At 40.2% G+C, this 13,033-nt stretch overlaps 1 protein-coding gene and 1 long non-coding RNA gene across 13 annotated transcripts in view; one reads left to right on the forward strand and one right to left on the reverse strand.

Annotated features, from left to right (window-relative positions):
• LOC142830367 (uncharacterized) overlaps positions 1-13,033 on the forward strand; it is a 107,037-nt gene that overhangs the window by 76,217 nt on the left and 17,787 nt on the right. Inside the window, exons 4-5 of the long non-coding RNA XR_012905551.2 lie at positions 10,304-10,460; positions 11,152-11,263. This is a non-coding gene — a long non-coding RNA (uncharacterized LOC142830367). The remainder of the gene's footprint in view (positions 1-10,303; positions 10,461-11,151; positions 11,264-13,033) is intronic.
• The window catches only part of KCNMA1 (potassium calcium-activated channel subfamily M alpha 1), a 755,813-nt gene continuing 743,752 nt past the window's right edge, over positions 973-13,033 (reverse strand). For 8 of the 12 annotated variants that reach the window (XM_075934712.2, XM_075934715.2, XM_075934723.2 and 5 more), the window contains one exon: positions 973-8,249. In XM_075934712.2, coding sequence (XP_075790827.1) covers positions 8,095-8,249 — 155 coding nt within the window. In that variant the 3' untranslated portion in view covers positions 973-8,094. The remainder of the gene's footprint in view (positions 8,250-13,033) is intronic. The other 4 variants (XM_075934716.2, XM_014569149.4, XM_014569153.4 and 1 more) reach the window with 1 other exon arrangement.

The following is a 13,033-nucleotide window of genomic DNA, read 5'->3' on the forward strand; positions in this document are numbered from 1 at the left end:
AGGTGGCATGCAAATTAGAGCAATTTTATTACCTATCAGGTTGCATAGTTACTGGTAGGCTTGATATCTACTGTTGCATCATACTTTGTGAAATACCCATTTCTACGACAAAAATAGAGCTCACGCCTTGTTTTAGAACACAAATACATAAATTTTAATCTGAGAAAAATACAAAATGAAACCATGTACAAGTTATGTACAAACCCTTTTTACAAGACAAGATATTTATCACTGGATATTACATATGACAAAGTCAGGTAGATCATTTCTGAGCACCAGCATTTTATCTCTCTCACCGATCCTTGGTACAAAGAAAAATGATGAAGTCATACTCCTTTTTCTCTATGAACTGGAAGCGTGAATACCATAGGTAGTTTATAGGAATTGTTTTCAAGGAATGACTATAATGGCAAATGCTTCCTTATATTATATGTATGAACAAGGGGTCTTAAAATAGTTAACCTGTTAAACAATAGCACTTAACTGGCTAACCATTTTAACATAGGGCCTGCTTCCTAGCCTGCTGCCTGGCCGTGCCCCGTCCGTGAGGTCCTGCCACTGAGCCTGCTATGGCTGTGGTTTCCCGCCACTGGAATTGATAGGCATACTGGTAAGCTTCATGTTTAACATCTTTAATGTGAACTGTATGTTTTCTATGGTCTAGAGGAGGAGAAAGGCCAACTTTGCCTGAAAAACACTGACATTAAAATTTTAATTCTTCTGGAATTCCAATAGGTTTAGCAAATGCAACAGCTAAAATATGTCTCTGAAACAATATCAGGAGACCGAGAGAAAGAGAGAAATGTTAATTGCTTCTTAAAATAAGCAATGTGAGGATTGCAGCTGAAATGTTGATGAGATTCCTTAAACTCTTCTCGTTACCAGAAAAATTACCATTCTCACTTTTCAATTTCAATGAAAGAAGAATTGCAGAAATTTCTCCATTTATTCTTATGTGCTTTAGTGCCTACATTCTTTTTTTTTTTTTTTTTTTTTTTTTTTTTTACTGCAGGCCTCCTCTGAAACTCATTGAAACAGTGGGGGGGTCTTCTTTCAACTTCAACAGGTACTGGATTTGACACATAAATGGGGGAGCATTTTATGGATATTTTATTACTTTTTTGACAAATCTGAAGCTAAATTAGAATAATCTTCTTTATTTTATTGCCTTTAATGAGGAGCAAACATCAATTTTAGTAGTTCAAAAATCGGCTAGGTAAATGTATAGACTATCGCAGTTTATAGATTATTCAATCGCTGTTTTTTACTTGGCTTTGTGCGCCACATCACTGGATGTCTGCCTGCTAAATAACAGCAGCATGCATTCTCACACATCTCACGCATATTCATTTGCAGTTTTTTTCTAATTATCAGAGAACCTGGAAAAGAAGTTTACACACATTGAATAGAAAAAGACCTAAAAACTGAGATGATTAACACACACTTAAGAAAAATAAGAGATGAAAAAACTACCCCACTGTACAAAATAAAAGCAAGCGCAAATTTTATTTTTTTCTGAAAGCAAAAATTGAGATTAGTTTTGGATGTCTGTGGCCAAAAGCTTTTAAAGCATATAATCATCTGGCATTTCTGCAAAGGTACAGAATTGTGAATATCTGGTTTTAGTATAATGTCCTGTCTTCTGTTAAATGTTTGGTATTTTGCAAGGGAGAAATTCATTCTACATAAGGCCCCTCGTACAACTTATGGGAAGTTAAGTTTTGAGATATGGACGACTCTGCATAGTGGAGAATTTGACTGATGCTGAACTGTTCTAGTATTTATATTATACTCTGATTATGACCCACTGCCAGTCATGGGTACTAACACTGTGTTCAGTAAAGTTATTTTCATACCGTCAATGGAAACAATTGTTTTTAAAAAATAAATTATAATAGACCCTATTCATCAAAAGCCTTGAAGTACATGCTAAAGTGTGTAGCTAGATCCACTGCATTGACTAGATTCAACAAAATGGGACTATGCACTTGCTCAAAGTTATGTATTTTGCTGTATCAAGACCTTAGTGGCCCAACACATATTTAAAAATCGTGTTAACTATCTTAGACTTGGTCTCCATTACATCAATCTATGTGACTAGCATAGCTGAAGTCGACATACCACAGCAAAAACACTGTGAAAATTAAATCTAAGGGTATGTCTAGACTACAGGGTTTTGTCAACAAAAGTGGACTTTTGTCGACAAAACTATACCTGCGGCTACACTACCGCCGAGTTCTGTTGATATAAAGTTGACAGAACTCGGCAGTTTTGTTGACGGCGGTAAACCTCATTCTATGAGGAATAATGCCTTTTGTCGACAGAGTTCTGGACGTAGTCTAGATGCTCTTTGTTGACAATATCTGTTGACAAAGCCTCTGTCGACAAAAGCCTGTAGTCTAGACACTCCCTAAGTTACACAACTTCAGCTAAGTGAGTCAAGGGTAGATGCTCTCCCATCAACTCTGGTACGCCACCAAAATGACAAGCATAGGCAGAGTCGACGGGAGAGCACTCAATAGTCTATTGATTGGGTCTATATCAGATGTGATAAATTGACCCCACTGGATTGATCACTGCCCATCAATCTGGAGGGTAGTATAAACATAATTTAAAAGGGTAAGTACTGACTGGTGCCATTGAAGAAAGCTACTAAGCTGTGAAAGATAAAGAACATGCGCTTCCCTAGATTTTCCCAAACAGCTCCCATAGCCTTTGATCAGTTTCCTACCCACACCAACACAAGGTATGTGGGCCTTTGCACTGACTCACTCACCCTTTTATTTGTTCTGCTTTGCAGGACATATGACAAGGTGTAGAGGCATGTGCCCTGATAATTGCTAGAACACTGGAAGCACACTTCAAAACTTGTTGGCTTCTTGAAGCTGTTGCCAATTAATTTGTATTACGTTAAGAAGGTACAGATTTGTACAGTAACTTTTAGACTGGGAGATGTAACAGGGCAGTTGCTAAACATATGTATGTTTTCACAGCTATGGATTGTATAGCATGCAAACAGGCAAATTACCCATTTGTAAGTTGAGTCAACAGTGAGTAAACATATGAGACAACAGTGTGACGCTGTTGCAAAAAAAGCAAATATGATTCTAGGTTGTATCAACAGGTGTGTTGTAAGCAAAACTCGTGAAGTCATTCTGCCGCTCTACTCTGCACTAGTTAGGCCTCAGCTGGAGTACTGTGTCCAGTTCTGGGCGCCACATTTCAAGAAAGATGTGGAGAAATTGGAAAGGGTACAGAGAAGAGCGACAAGAATGATTAAAGGTTTAGAGAACATGATCTATGAAGCCAGGCTTCATGAACTGTGCTTGTTTAGTTTGGAAAAAAGAAGATTAAGGGGGGACATGATAGCGGTGTTCAAATATCTAAAAGGGTGTCACAAGGAGGAAGGAGAAAATTTGTTCCTCTTGGTTTCTGAGGACAGGACAAGGAGTAATGGGCTTAAAGTGAAGCAGGGGAGGTTTAGATTGGACATTAGGAAAAAATTCCTAACTGTCAGGGTGGTCAAATATTGGAATAAATTGCCAAGGGAGGTGGTGGAATCTCCCTCTCTGGAGATATTTAAGAACAGGTTAGATAGACATCCGTCAGGGATGGTGTAGGTGGAGCTTGGTCCTGCCTTGAGGGCGGGGGGCTGGACTCGATGACCTCTTGAGGTCCCTTCCAGTCCTATTATTCTATGATTCTAAGTTATCGCTCTTGCTGTGCAATAATTTATGAATCTGATTAGTAAAGGCAGTTTCACAGACAGAGAGAAAACAAATGCACCAAGCAAACTCTATGTACTTCAGACCCTTAAAGGACCCAAGCTGTACTCTGCAATATTTTATCAGATCTTAATTTAAAATAGAACATTTTTAGATGTGTAATACATTTTTTGGTACTTCCTTTCCCATCCATGGCACGTTACCAAGATGTGGGTGGAGAGGAGAAGGTGTCTCCCTTATAACCCAGCATGCCTCATTCAGCCAGTCATCTATTTCTTAACGTGACAAGAATTTTTCATCCTTAATGTCACAGATAGATGGGGTGCCTAACCCCTCCGAGGCAGCCTCCTCTGTTTCCCCCTTGATGCAGCAAAAAATCTAAGCCATTGGGCTTTATTTGGCTAAATAGTACATCGGCTGGGATAATGCAAAATTTTCCACCACCTTTATCGTGGGCTGGTGTTGTCCGCCCACCCACATTCAGTTGCCTCTCCAGCCTCGGGGCTGGAATAGAGACATCTCCTCCATGCAAATTACATGGATCCTTAGGTCTGCTCTCAGTCCTTATGACTTCAGATCACATGGGCTTCTCCCTGAATACCTGCTAATATACAGAGCACGTCTGAGAGGGTGGGGCAGCTAAGCTATTGCTGAGAACGTTTTTGCTAGCCCCCTGCCTCTGGGTGAACAGTGCCTTCAGTGATTCTGATCTATCGCTCTGCTCTTAGTTGGATGCGTTGGGCTCACATTCAAAACAGCAGAAGTTGGGCATGTTTAGCTCAAATAAGAATTAGGCCTTGTCACATTCCAGTAGTCACTTTGCTCAAGGAACCCTGATGACTCGTACACACGCGCTCATATACACATTGTATTGCCGTTTCGACCAATGAAGTACTGGCTTAGTATTAGACCTGTCCCAATCGATCCCTCTGCTATGCCAGGACATATCAAATACGAATTACTGCCCTATTGACCTACAACGCTGTATCTGTCCTGGATCTGACCTGCCATTTCTTCAAAGTACAAAGCCATCAGATGCACACACTTTGCCTCTCTTTGGGTTTAAAAAAACAACCAAACAGTCAAATGGTCTAAAACAGGGCCACTCAACATGCGGCCCGTGGTGTGGTTTGGGTTTATGCGGAGCTCTACACACAGCACGCTGGTGGGATCATTTGAATATGGCCTTCACTGGGAACACGCTACACAATGGTGAGTCAGTATAATGATCTTTTGTTGATATGCGTTGAAGTAGTTAAATTCCTGAACTGTCATTGCTCATTAAAAGTACTGTCATATGGGTGGAAATTGGGTAACTGTTGCATTTTATTAATATCAGCAGAACCGACTTAAATGGGGCCTGTGTGTTGTGCAGTCTTGCCGTAATCTTTGTATTCATGCCCGTCAGTGTGAAAGAAGCTATTTGCATATATATTTGCATGTCTATGCAACCACACTTAAGTTGTGGCACGTGCTGAGAGTATCACGGTGGCCCCGGGGATTCCAAAGTTGAGTAGCACTGACCTAAAACCTAGAACTTTCCTGTCCTACTTTCAGATTTTCTCATGTAGCCCCATAGACTTTGTTTTGCTGAATTCAGTACACTGTACGTGAATTACAGTGGTCACTTTCTTTGCCTGAAAACCCAAACCACAGCTGTACTACATGTTTGTTAAAAACTCATTAGTAATCTAAGGAAGGAGCAAGTCTAAAGTTTGGATTTCATATGTTTTTAAGAAATGTGTGTTGTTAATTATTTACAGCCCCCACATCCGATGGTATAAATGGGTGCTATTGCAATTAGCTATATTAATAGAACTGCTTTTCGTGTTGCCCAAGACCTAGTTATATAGTGGCAATCTGCTTTTTAACGTAGACCCCATAACAGCGTGACCCTGACATGCAGGCCTTAGCAATGCAGGTGAGGTTTTTTTTACAATTCAATAAAAAATATGTCCTCTACATGAGAAAGGAAGGATGCTAAGAAATGGCACCGTGTACAGTTACTTCTGTAACATTCAACTTAAGAGTACTTCACATTATTTCCTATGCCAGCCATAAAACAAGTGACCTATAAAAATCAAATGTTTTTTGGCTAAGATTGACATCAATTTCAACAATTCTATTGGGATTGATGCCAACTTTTTACTCCTCTGGCAATAAAATTAGTGCAGTTCACAAATGAAAAAGGAGTACTGACTTGAAAGGAAAGGTTTAAAGTGACCCAATGCAAAATCAGAATGCAAATTATAGGCTGCCGTTAGCTAACGTAATAACAAATCAAAACCACCAGATTCTTGCTTTATTTGGGGTTTTGTGAAATGGGTTAAATATGCGTAAAAACGGCTCAAGTTATTTTGTTTCTTCATAGGATAGTGAGTATAAATATTTTTAACAATCCCATTTTACATACATTATATTCACAATTCTTGTTAATTTTTTGTTTAAAATAACTAATTCTACAAAAGGTAACAACAAAGTAGTCACAGTCCCAAAAGTCACTCCAGAGTAAAGCCTGTTTAGGTGGCAGTATGGTTATATTTGTACTGCAGCCAGCGAACAAACATTGACGCTGAGATAGTTTAGCTTAAATGTTGGATTATATAGTGGATGTTCTTTTCACAGTAAATCGATCTGCTTTGTATGTGTCTGATTCACTGATATTTCGCTAATGTTAATAGTACCACAACATGTTTTATCTTGGCGTTTTGCAACTGTACAAAAGTACAAAGCCTAAACTTAACTGGCACAATGGGACCTTATCTTTTTTTACCCATGGGGGCCTTTTTTTTTAAACCCTCGATAGCTCCGCTGGTTGCATCAAATGTTAATTTGAAATTGAGAGTTGCTAACTTGCTTAAAACATCAAATGCCTAGGTGAATACATACTGCAGCACAGATATGAAATATCACATATTTGTCTGATGGCTGTAAAGCTTGTTGGCCACTTTGTGAAACTGCTAATACAATTGGTTTTACTGTAGACAGCTCTTCAAAGGCCTTTTGTAAGTTATCATGCTTAAATACATTCATTACTTTTGTTTTGTTTTGGTTTTCACTGTACCTTTGAGTGGAGTCGCAGCAACTTAAAAAGACAAGCAAACAATAACATTTAAGACATTTTTTACCAAAATTAACTGGCAACAAGATGTCGAGACACTGTAGACAAAAGCCTGAGCTGCAAAGTTTGTGCTGTGAGCTGAATTCACCAAAAATACAGGTGTGCTCAGAGCTGTGGTTTTGATTCGGTCTGTTGCTGATAGATGGGCCATCAGCAAAATTCTGCTATGGACCCAACCTTTGCCACCTTTAAAGGAGCGTTTGGATCAGGTAGGGTTTGGGTCAGGCACAACTCCAGTAGTTTTAAGCAAGAACTCAAGTGCAATCTGGTAGATGTGTGGGTTATGAATATCATGATCTTGTGTGCTATTTAGACACCCTGGATTAAAGTACTCAGAAACCTGGCAAAAGAAGAGGATTTTCCATGGTTGAACTCCTTGAGTCAGCAAGTGCTGATGGATAATATGCAATGTGAAGCAAAGCAGAATTGCACATTTTGCAACCTCAAAGAAAGTGCCACTATGTGCATCTTATCTGCATGCCCTTTGTTTTACACTAATGGTCACTACCCATTGTCATAGAAATGTACCAATGCATGGTTTTGGATCTTAAATTTACCGGCGCTTGAGATGAGCTGTAGGAACGTCTTCACTGTGGATGGTAATAAAACGATGAATAGTTCAGAGAGAATGTTAATTCTACAAAAATATGACTTTCGGCTTTGAAAATAAATACATTTCAGTTTATTAAGAGCTGGTGTCAATGCTGAACAAAATACATAGTCTCCAGTAAAGAAACATGTTGGTGAACTGTTTGGAGGTTTTTTTCTTCTTTTTTGATTTACTAAAATGCAAGTTGGACCTTGTATTTTTTTATATATTATGTATCTCCCTTGATTACATTTCCTCATAACTGTGACCATCATTCTCCTCAGATATGAGAGTCAGCAAGAGCAGATTTTTTTTATTATTATTTTTAGGAGTCTGGCCACATATTCAGCTATTTTAAAGGGAAAAAAAGACAATGAAAAAAAGAAAAATATATTTTCTTTCTAATAAATAAAAATAATTTAAAATGCTAGAGGCTATATATGATTATTTTTGATTATGTTCATTTATAAATGAAATAGTTTCCAAAATACATGGAAGCAATATTAAAGGCAGACAAACAAAGATCTGTCTACTTTATTTTCCCATAACGCTCGCCCTTCGTAACTTTTCCACCCGTGGGTCAGCATGTAAGAGGAATAAATGTCACATCACCATTCATGAAGTCTGCTTTTAAAAAAATAGTTCTGGCCTTCTGTGAGTCAACATTCATCTTCAACTTCTCTGATGGGTGGGATCAAGCTGCTTGTAGATTTATACTGATTGATCTGATTGGCCATGTGAGTGCTCATGGGCTTGATTTGAATGTTTCTGGGATAGGCATTATCCGGCTCATCTGTAAACCATTTCTTTTCTGCTAAAGAGCAAAATGGGTAGAGACAGAACAAGGAGGGAAAAAGAGAAGTTTAATTAGTGCGGTGCAAAAAGCAGTCAGTAACGTTCATAGAGGAAAGGCAATCAACAGAGGGTAACAATGAATAATTGCTAGCAGCAGAGTATAGTAGCTTAGTACACTTGAACACATATTATAAAAGGAGGAGATGTTTGCAGGGTTCATAGTAAAGGGTTAAGGAAAACTGGCAATTTGCTGGGGTGTTTGAATGTATGAGATTTTTTTTTAATGCAGTCATGTGACGTGCTGTGCTGATCAAGTATCAGAAATAAAAAGGATGCATTTAGAAGCTCGGAGCATGCTGGGGTTAGTGTTGGGCTCCTCTCCTAAGGTTTGGGAGGTTGTATTTGGTTTGTGGCAGTACCTGAAAAGTCAACCTCGTGGGGTCTGCACAACTGGCTCAGGAATCACACCAGTGCAGGGTTTCTTGTACGTCTGCTTCCAGCCCTTGCTAGAAATGCAGAGCTGGATAAAGCTGAAAAACCATGTTAACGATGTGGGAAACATTTCAATTCCTTCCTGCGGGGTTGGGCACTAGAATACAAAGTCCTGGCTGGGATGCTTTAGTCAGGGTGAGTTTTTCTTCATGCGAGAGGTTGGACCAGGTGGCCTTCTGAACCTCTTTCACGGAAGATTAGGGTTGGAAGCGACCTCAAAGGGGGGATAGCACCAAAGCCTTGCCTCTTACATCCAGGAATGGACCCTGGCATCATGGCTGTTTGAATGCTGCTGAACTTTCTCATTACATGCAGCTACAGATGGATCAGCTGACTAACCCCAACATTCCGTTAGGCTGAATGGGTTGTTAATGATGAATAGGAGCATGGCAGGCGAAGCAGAGGGAGGGACGACTGACAGGCAAAAAAGGGGAAGAAAAATGGGGAGGCTTTTCCTTTTGTTTCGGGTCCATTTGTGCAAATGTGGAAACAATTTTAGAATTGAGATTCAAGGGAGTGGGGGGACACTGGGAGACAAAACACAGCACGCCGCCACCTCTTAGGCTTTGGTCCTGGCTCTACAGCACGTTAGATTCATGATTTCTCATATAGAATTTTTAACTAGAGATTTTCCTTCAATTGTTTATAGAGCAGAGCTGCGCATCCCGTGACTCAAATACAGAATAGTGGCGAGAGGAGAGGTACCGTGCAAAAATGAATCGTCGTTTTTCCTGGGGACAAATGAGAGGATTGGCCCATAGGCTGGAATTCTGTAGATGCGACATATTTGCGTGGTGCTTGGGTAGAAAATTTCAACCTGTATATTGTTTTCTCCTGTCACCTTAAAGCCTTTGTACTCACTGGCGGTCAGAGTGTTCAAACTCAGGCAACTTTACTAGGGAAACAAATAAGCAATGTTTAAGCTCCCCTCCCCTTACCTATTATAATTAAGCTCCCTTTGATTTGAACAGATTGAACGATAGGAATTCATAATGTTACATCCTGCACAGTGAAGCTAACTGATTAAGTGCTTTAAATTATTCTTCCTGACAGAATGATAAAGTTACAATCTGTTCTGAAATGATCTACAGCTTGCCAGACTCCTACCGCTTCTTTCTACATTCATTTATCTTTTTGTCAAGCAGTATTTTTTTTTAAAAAAAGCTTCAATTCCAAAGATCTTTTAAAGTCATCAGAACATTTGAATTATTAATGAGACTTTAAGGGAATGTCTGACGGGGGCTGGTTTACAAAAAGGGGGTAGGGGAAAATATCTGGGAATGTGTAGACATCAAAATAATTTCAGCTCCGTTTAAAAAACCATTTAGTTCAAGTATGACACACGAACCATTATGCATTTGTGGAAACCAATTTTATGTGATCTACGATTACACCTCTCTGAAAGGTTAGTTTAAAGTGTGATGGTTATCATGTTCTAAAAGCCTCGCAAGATCACATAAACAATTTCAAACTAACAGTTTTCAAATGGTCTGTGTTTAAAATGATTTTGAGGCAAGTTAAGCATTGTGTACTTTTATCCGACTTTTTTTTTGCATACCGCTGCACACGCTTTGTTTACAGGGAGAACTTGGTGAAAGTTCTTTCAGTCGGTGTCAAAAGGAGGACAGAGTGTTGGTGCGAAGGATGAGAATGAACTACATGTCCTCCCCTTCCAGCGGCAGATGAAAAGCTTTTCCATCTACCCAGCTTTCGTGGAAATTTGCAGCAGCCTCACTAGGTAATTGCTAATATATTTGTCTTCCCCGTACAATCCATGGAGACCTTTAAAAGTACAGACACTGTCAATACCCTGGTGCATTCACACTGTATATAAAATGCTTGTACATTCCATTTTCTTCTTTTTAATTCCATCCTTCCTGCACGCAAAAACTCTGGCCCTTGCAGGGGCCTCTCTTGTGCTGGGACTCATCAGCCCCTTCCTGGCAGCTTCATACCTTACCTTTTCTGTCTCAGCTGCTCAGATCATCTTTCTTTTCTGCCCTCATCATGGCCAGACTCCTCTCCCCTTCAGAGCCAGGTGCAAGCTCTTCTGCATCGTTACCTTCAAGCCTCACGATCTCTTTCATTATATTATTTTCTTTGCAATCACTTTCTGCCGGCCCATTTGTCAGTCTCCAGAGATGGGCAGAATAGCTGCTAAGCTCACGGCAGGTTCTACGGCTCGGTGGCTGTTGAAATGCTCCCCTCAGTCCAATCCAAATATGCTCCAGTGAAAGTTGTCCCACTCCCTGCCTTGTACTTTAGGGTGGAACACGCTGCTGTTCCAGCAGCTGGCCAAGGAGGTCACTGGACCAGAATTGCCAGCACAGCCGCCAGTGAAACATGGAGTAGTTCAGATGTTTTATTGTTCAGCTGCAAAGGCACGTCCAGTGTTCTAACCTGGGGGCCCTTCCTGTTTCCTCCTCTAGAAAAACCCTCCCATCATCAGTGATGGAAAAGTGATACTTCCTGGAGCCAGCTTCCCTTTTCCCTGCCTGGTGCATGTGGTTGACTAGTCAGGCCCTCTGGAAGACTGCAAAGGTAAGTGGGGAGGAAAGGTGGGTATCTGACCATTAGCATTTGGTCCTCCAGAGGATCCTGCAAGTTTGGGGCTGATGCCATCTGCTTTAAAACTGAGCCTGAAAAATGGGGTTCGGGTGCGTTCCATGAATGGACCTTGCAAGGTTCAACCACATCTAGTCAATGCATTAACCACCCCCTCCCTTCCATTGCCAGATGCGGTCTCACTTTTGTTGAAGGCGCTAATCCCTAAAGCCATGCCTGTACCTTCACCCCCTGAGGACAAGCAAGGAAGATACTGTACACCCATAGCGGGGAAGTCAGAGCCTATTCTTGTTATGTGCTCGGCTGATTTTTTTCTGTATCAGCCGAGAAAATGTTTTCCTTTCACACATTAGCTTCAAACCACAGCTCGCAACAACAAAGTAACAATATAGGCAGCTTATTTAAAATTAAATGGTGGTGTTAGGAAGCAACTGCATGCGAGATTGTCTAAGTAAGAAATATTAGAAGTTTCACCACCCACCAGGGTTGTTAGTTTGGCAGGGGAGTATTTTATGATACTCAATTTGCCGCTCAGTGAAACGGCTCTCATTATTTGTAAATGTCTGTGACTGGTTATAATGCAGCTCTCCTTGTACACATACTAGTGGTTAGAAGGGCTCAGCTAGCAGTTGATTAGATGATACAAACGTGCTGTCAACTGATGCACATATGCATTTTGTAAGAACAACGACAAAAAAGAAGCCCTGTGTTTGGGGCCCAATCAGCATAATTCCCTGTGGTGTTAATGGCAGCTTTGCCTTTATACGGAAGGCCAGGCAGGGCCTGCTGTCTTCTGGGGATGTGAAAGTCTGCTTGGCAGTGTCAGATACCCCATACGCTCGCTAGGCTATGTCCAATCATTAAGTAATGTTTATCACGACATAGACGCACAAAACCCAGCAAACACAAAAGTGCCCCATACACTACACTACTACTTTGCAAAAGCTAAGAGTTCCTTCCTGTTTTGCCTTGCCAACCAGAGTCTAACATGTTATGGGGGAACATGAAAGTACAGAGAAAAAAAAAAACTACAGAACTTATGGAAAGCACCTAACCAAGCTCAGTATCTGAACTGTGGAAAGGTCTGTTACCATAGAAACCTGAGCATTTCACTTAATTGTACCTATAAGGGATACAACTCCCTCTGGCTTTTCCTTTACAGGAGTATTCGTTAAACCAATGTTATGTATCTTTTATTCGAAATGCATGAAAGTTCTAAGAGAACCTTTGGTTAAAAGTACTCTGCAATATTCTACCCATTGTACAGTTTTTCCCCTTTTGAGTGGAGCAAACATTGGATGCATTTGGCCTAGAATAGCCATATAAATGTTGCTGTAACTCAGCTAAATCAGTGTAGTTTTTGGTTACTTTTACAAATATAAGGACCATAATCACCAGCAGGGTGAGAATGCATGAGTTTACCAGGAATGGCAATTAGAAAGGAGTTGGGGGAAGGGAGAGGGAATTGACAGCTATTCGTGACTTCAGATAGCTTTGGATCTCTGGGATGATAGAGTGTTTGTTTAAACTAGATTGGGGCTCTCTAGCCTTTGAAAATTTCCATAGTGTCATTGAAAATGTAATAAAATATGTCTATTAGAGACTGTCATATGCAAAGAAAATAAATAGTCAACACGCAGGTTATTTTGTACACTGAGCTAGATTCCTACATATAATTCAGTGTGCTTTTATATTGAGAGCAATAAAAATGTATTTGGCCCAATCCTCAAATCCTTTTTCACTTCT

The sequence above is a fragment of the Pelodiscus sinensis genome, chromosome 8, assembly GCF_052426305.1.
Source record: "Pelodiscus sinensis isolate ZL-2025 chromosome 8, ASM5242630v1, whole genome shotgun sequence".
Lineage (NCBI taxonomy): Eukaryota > Metazoa > Chordata > Testudines > Trionychidae > Pelodiscus > Pelodiscus sinensis.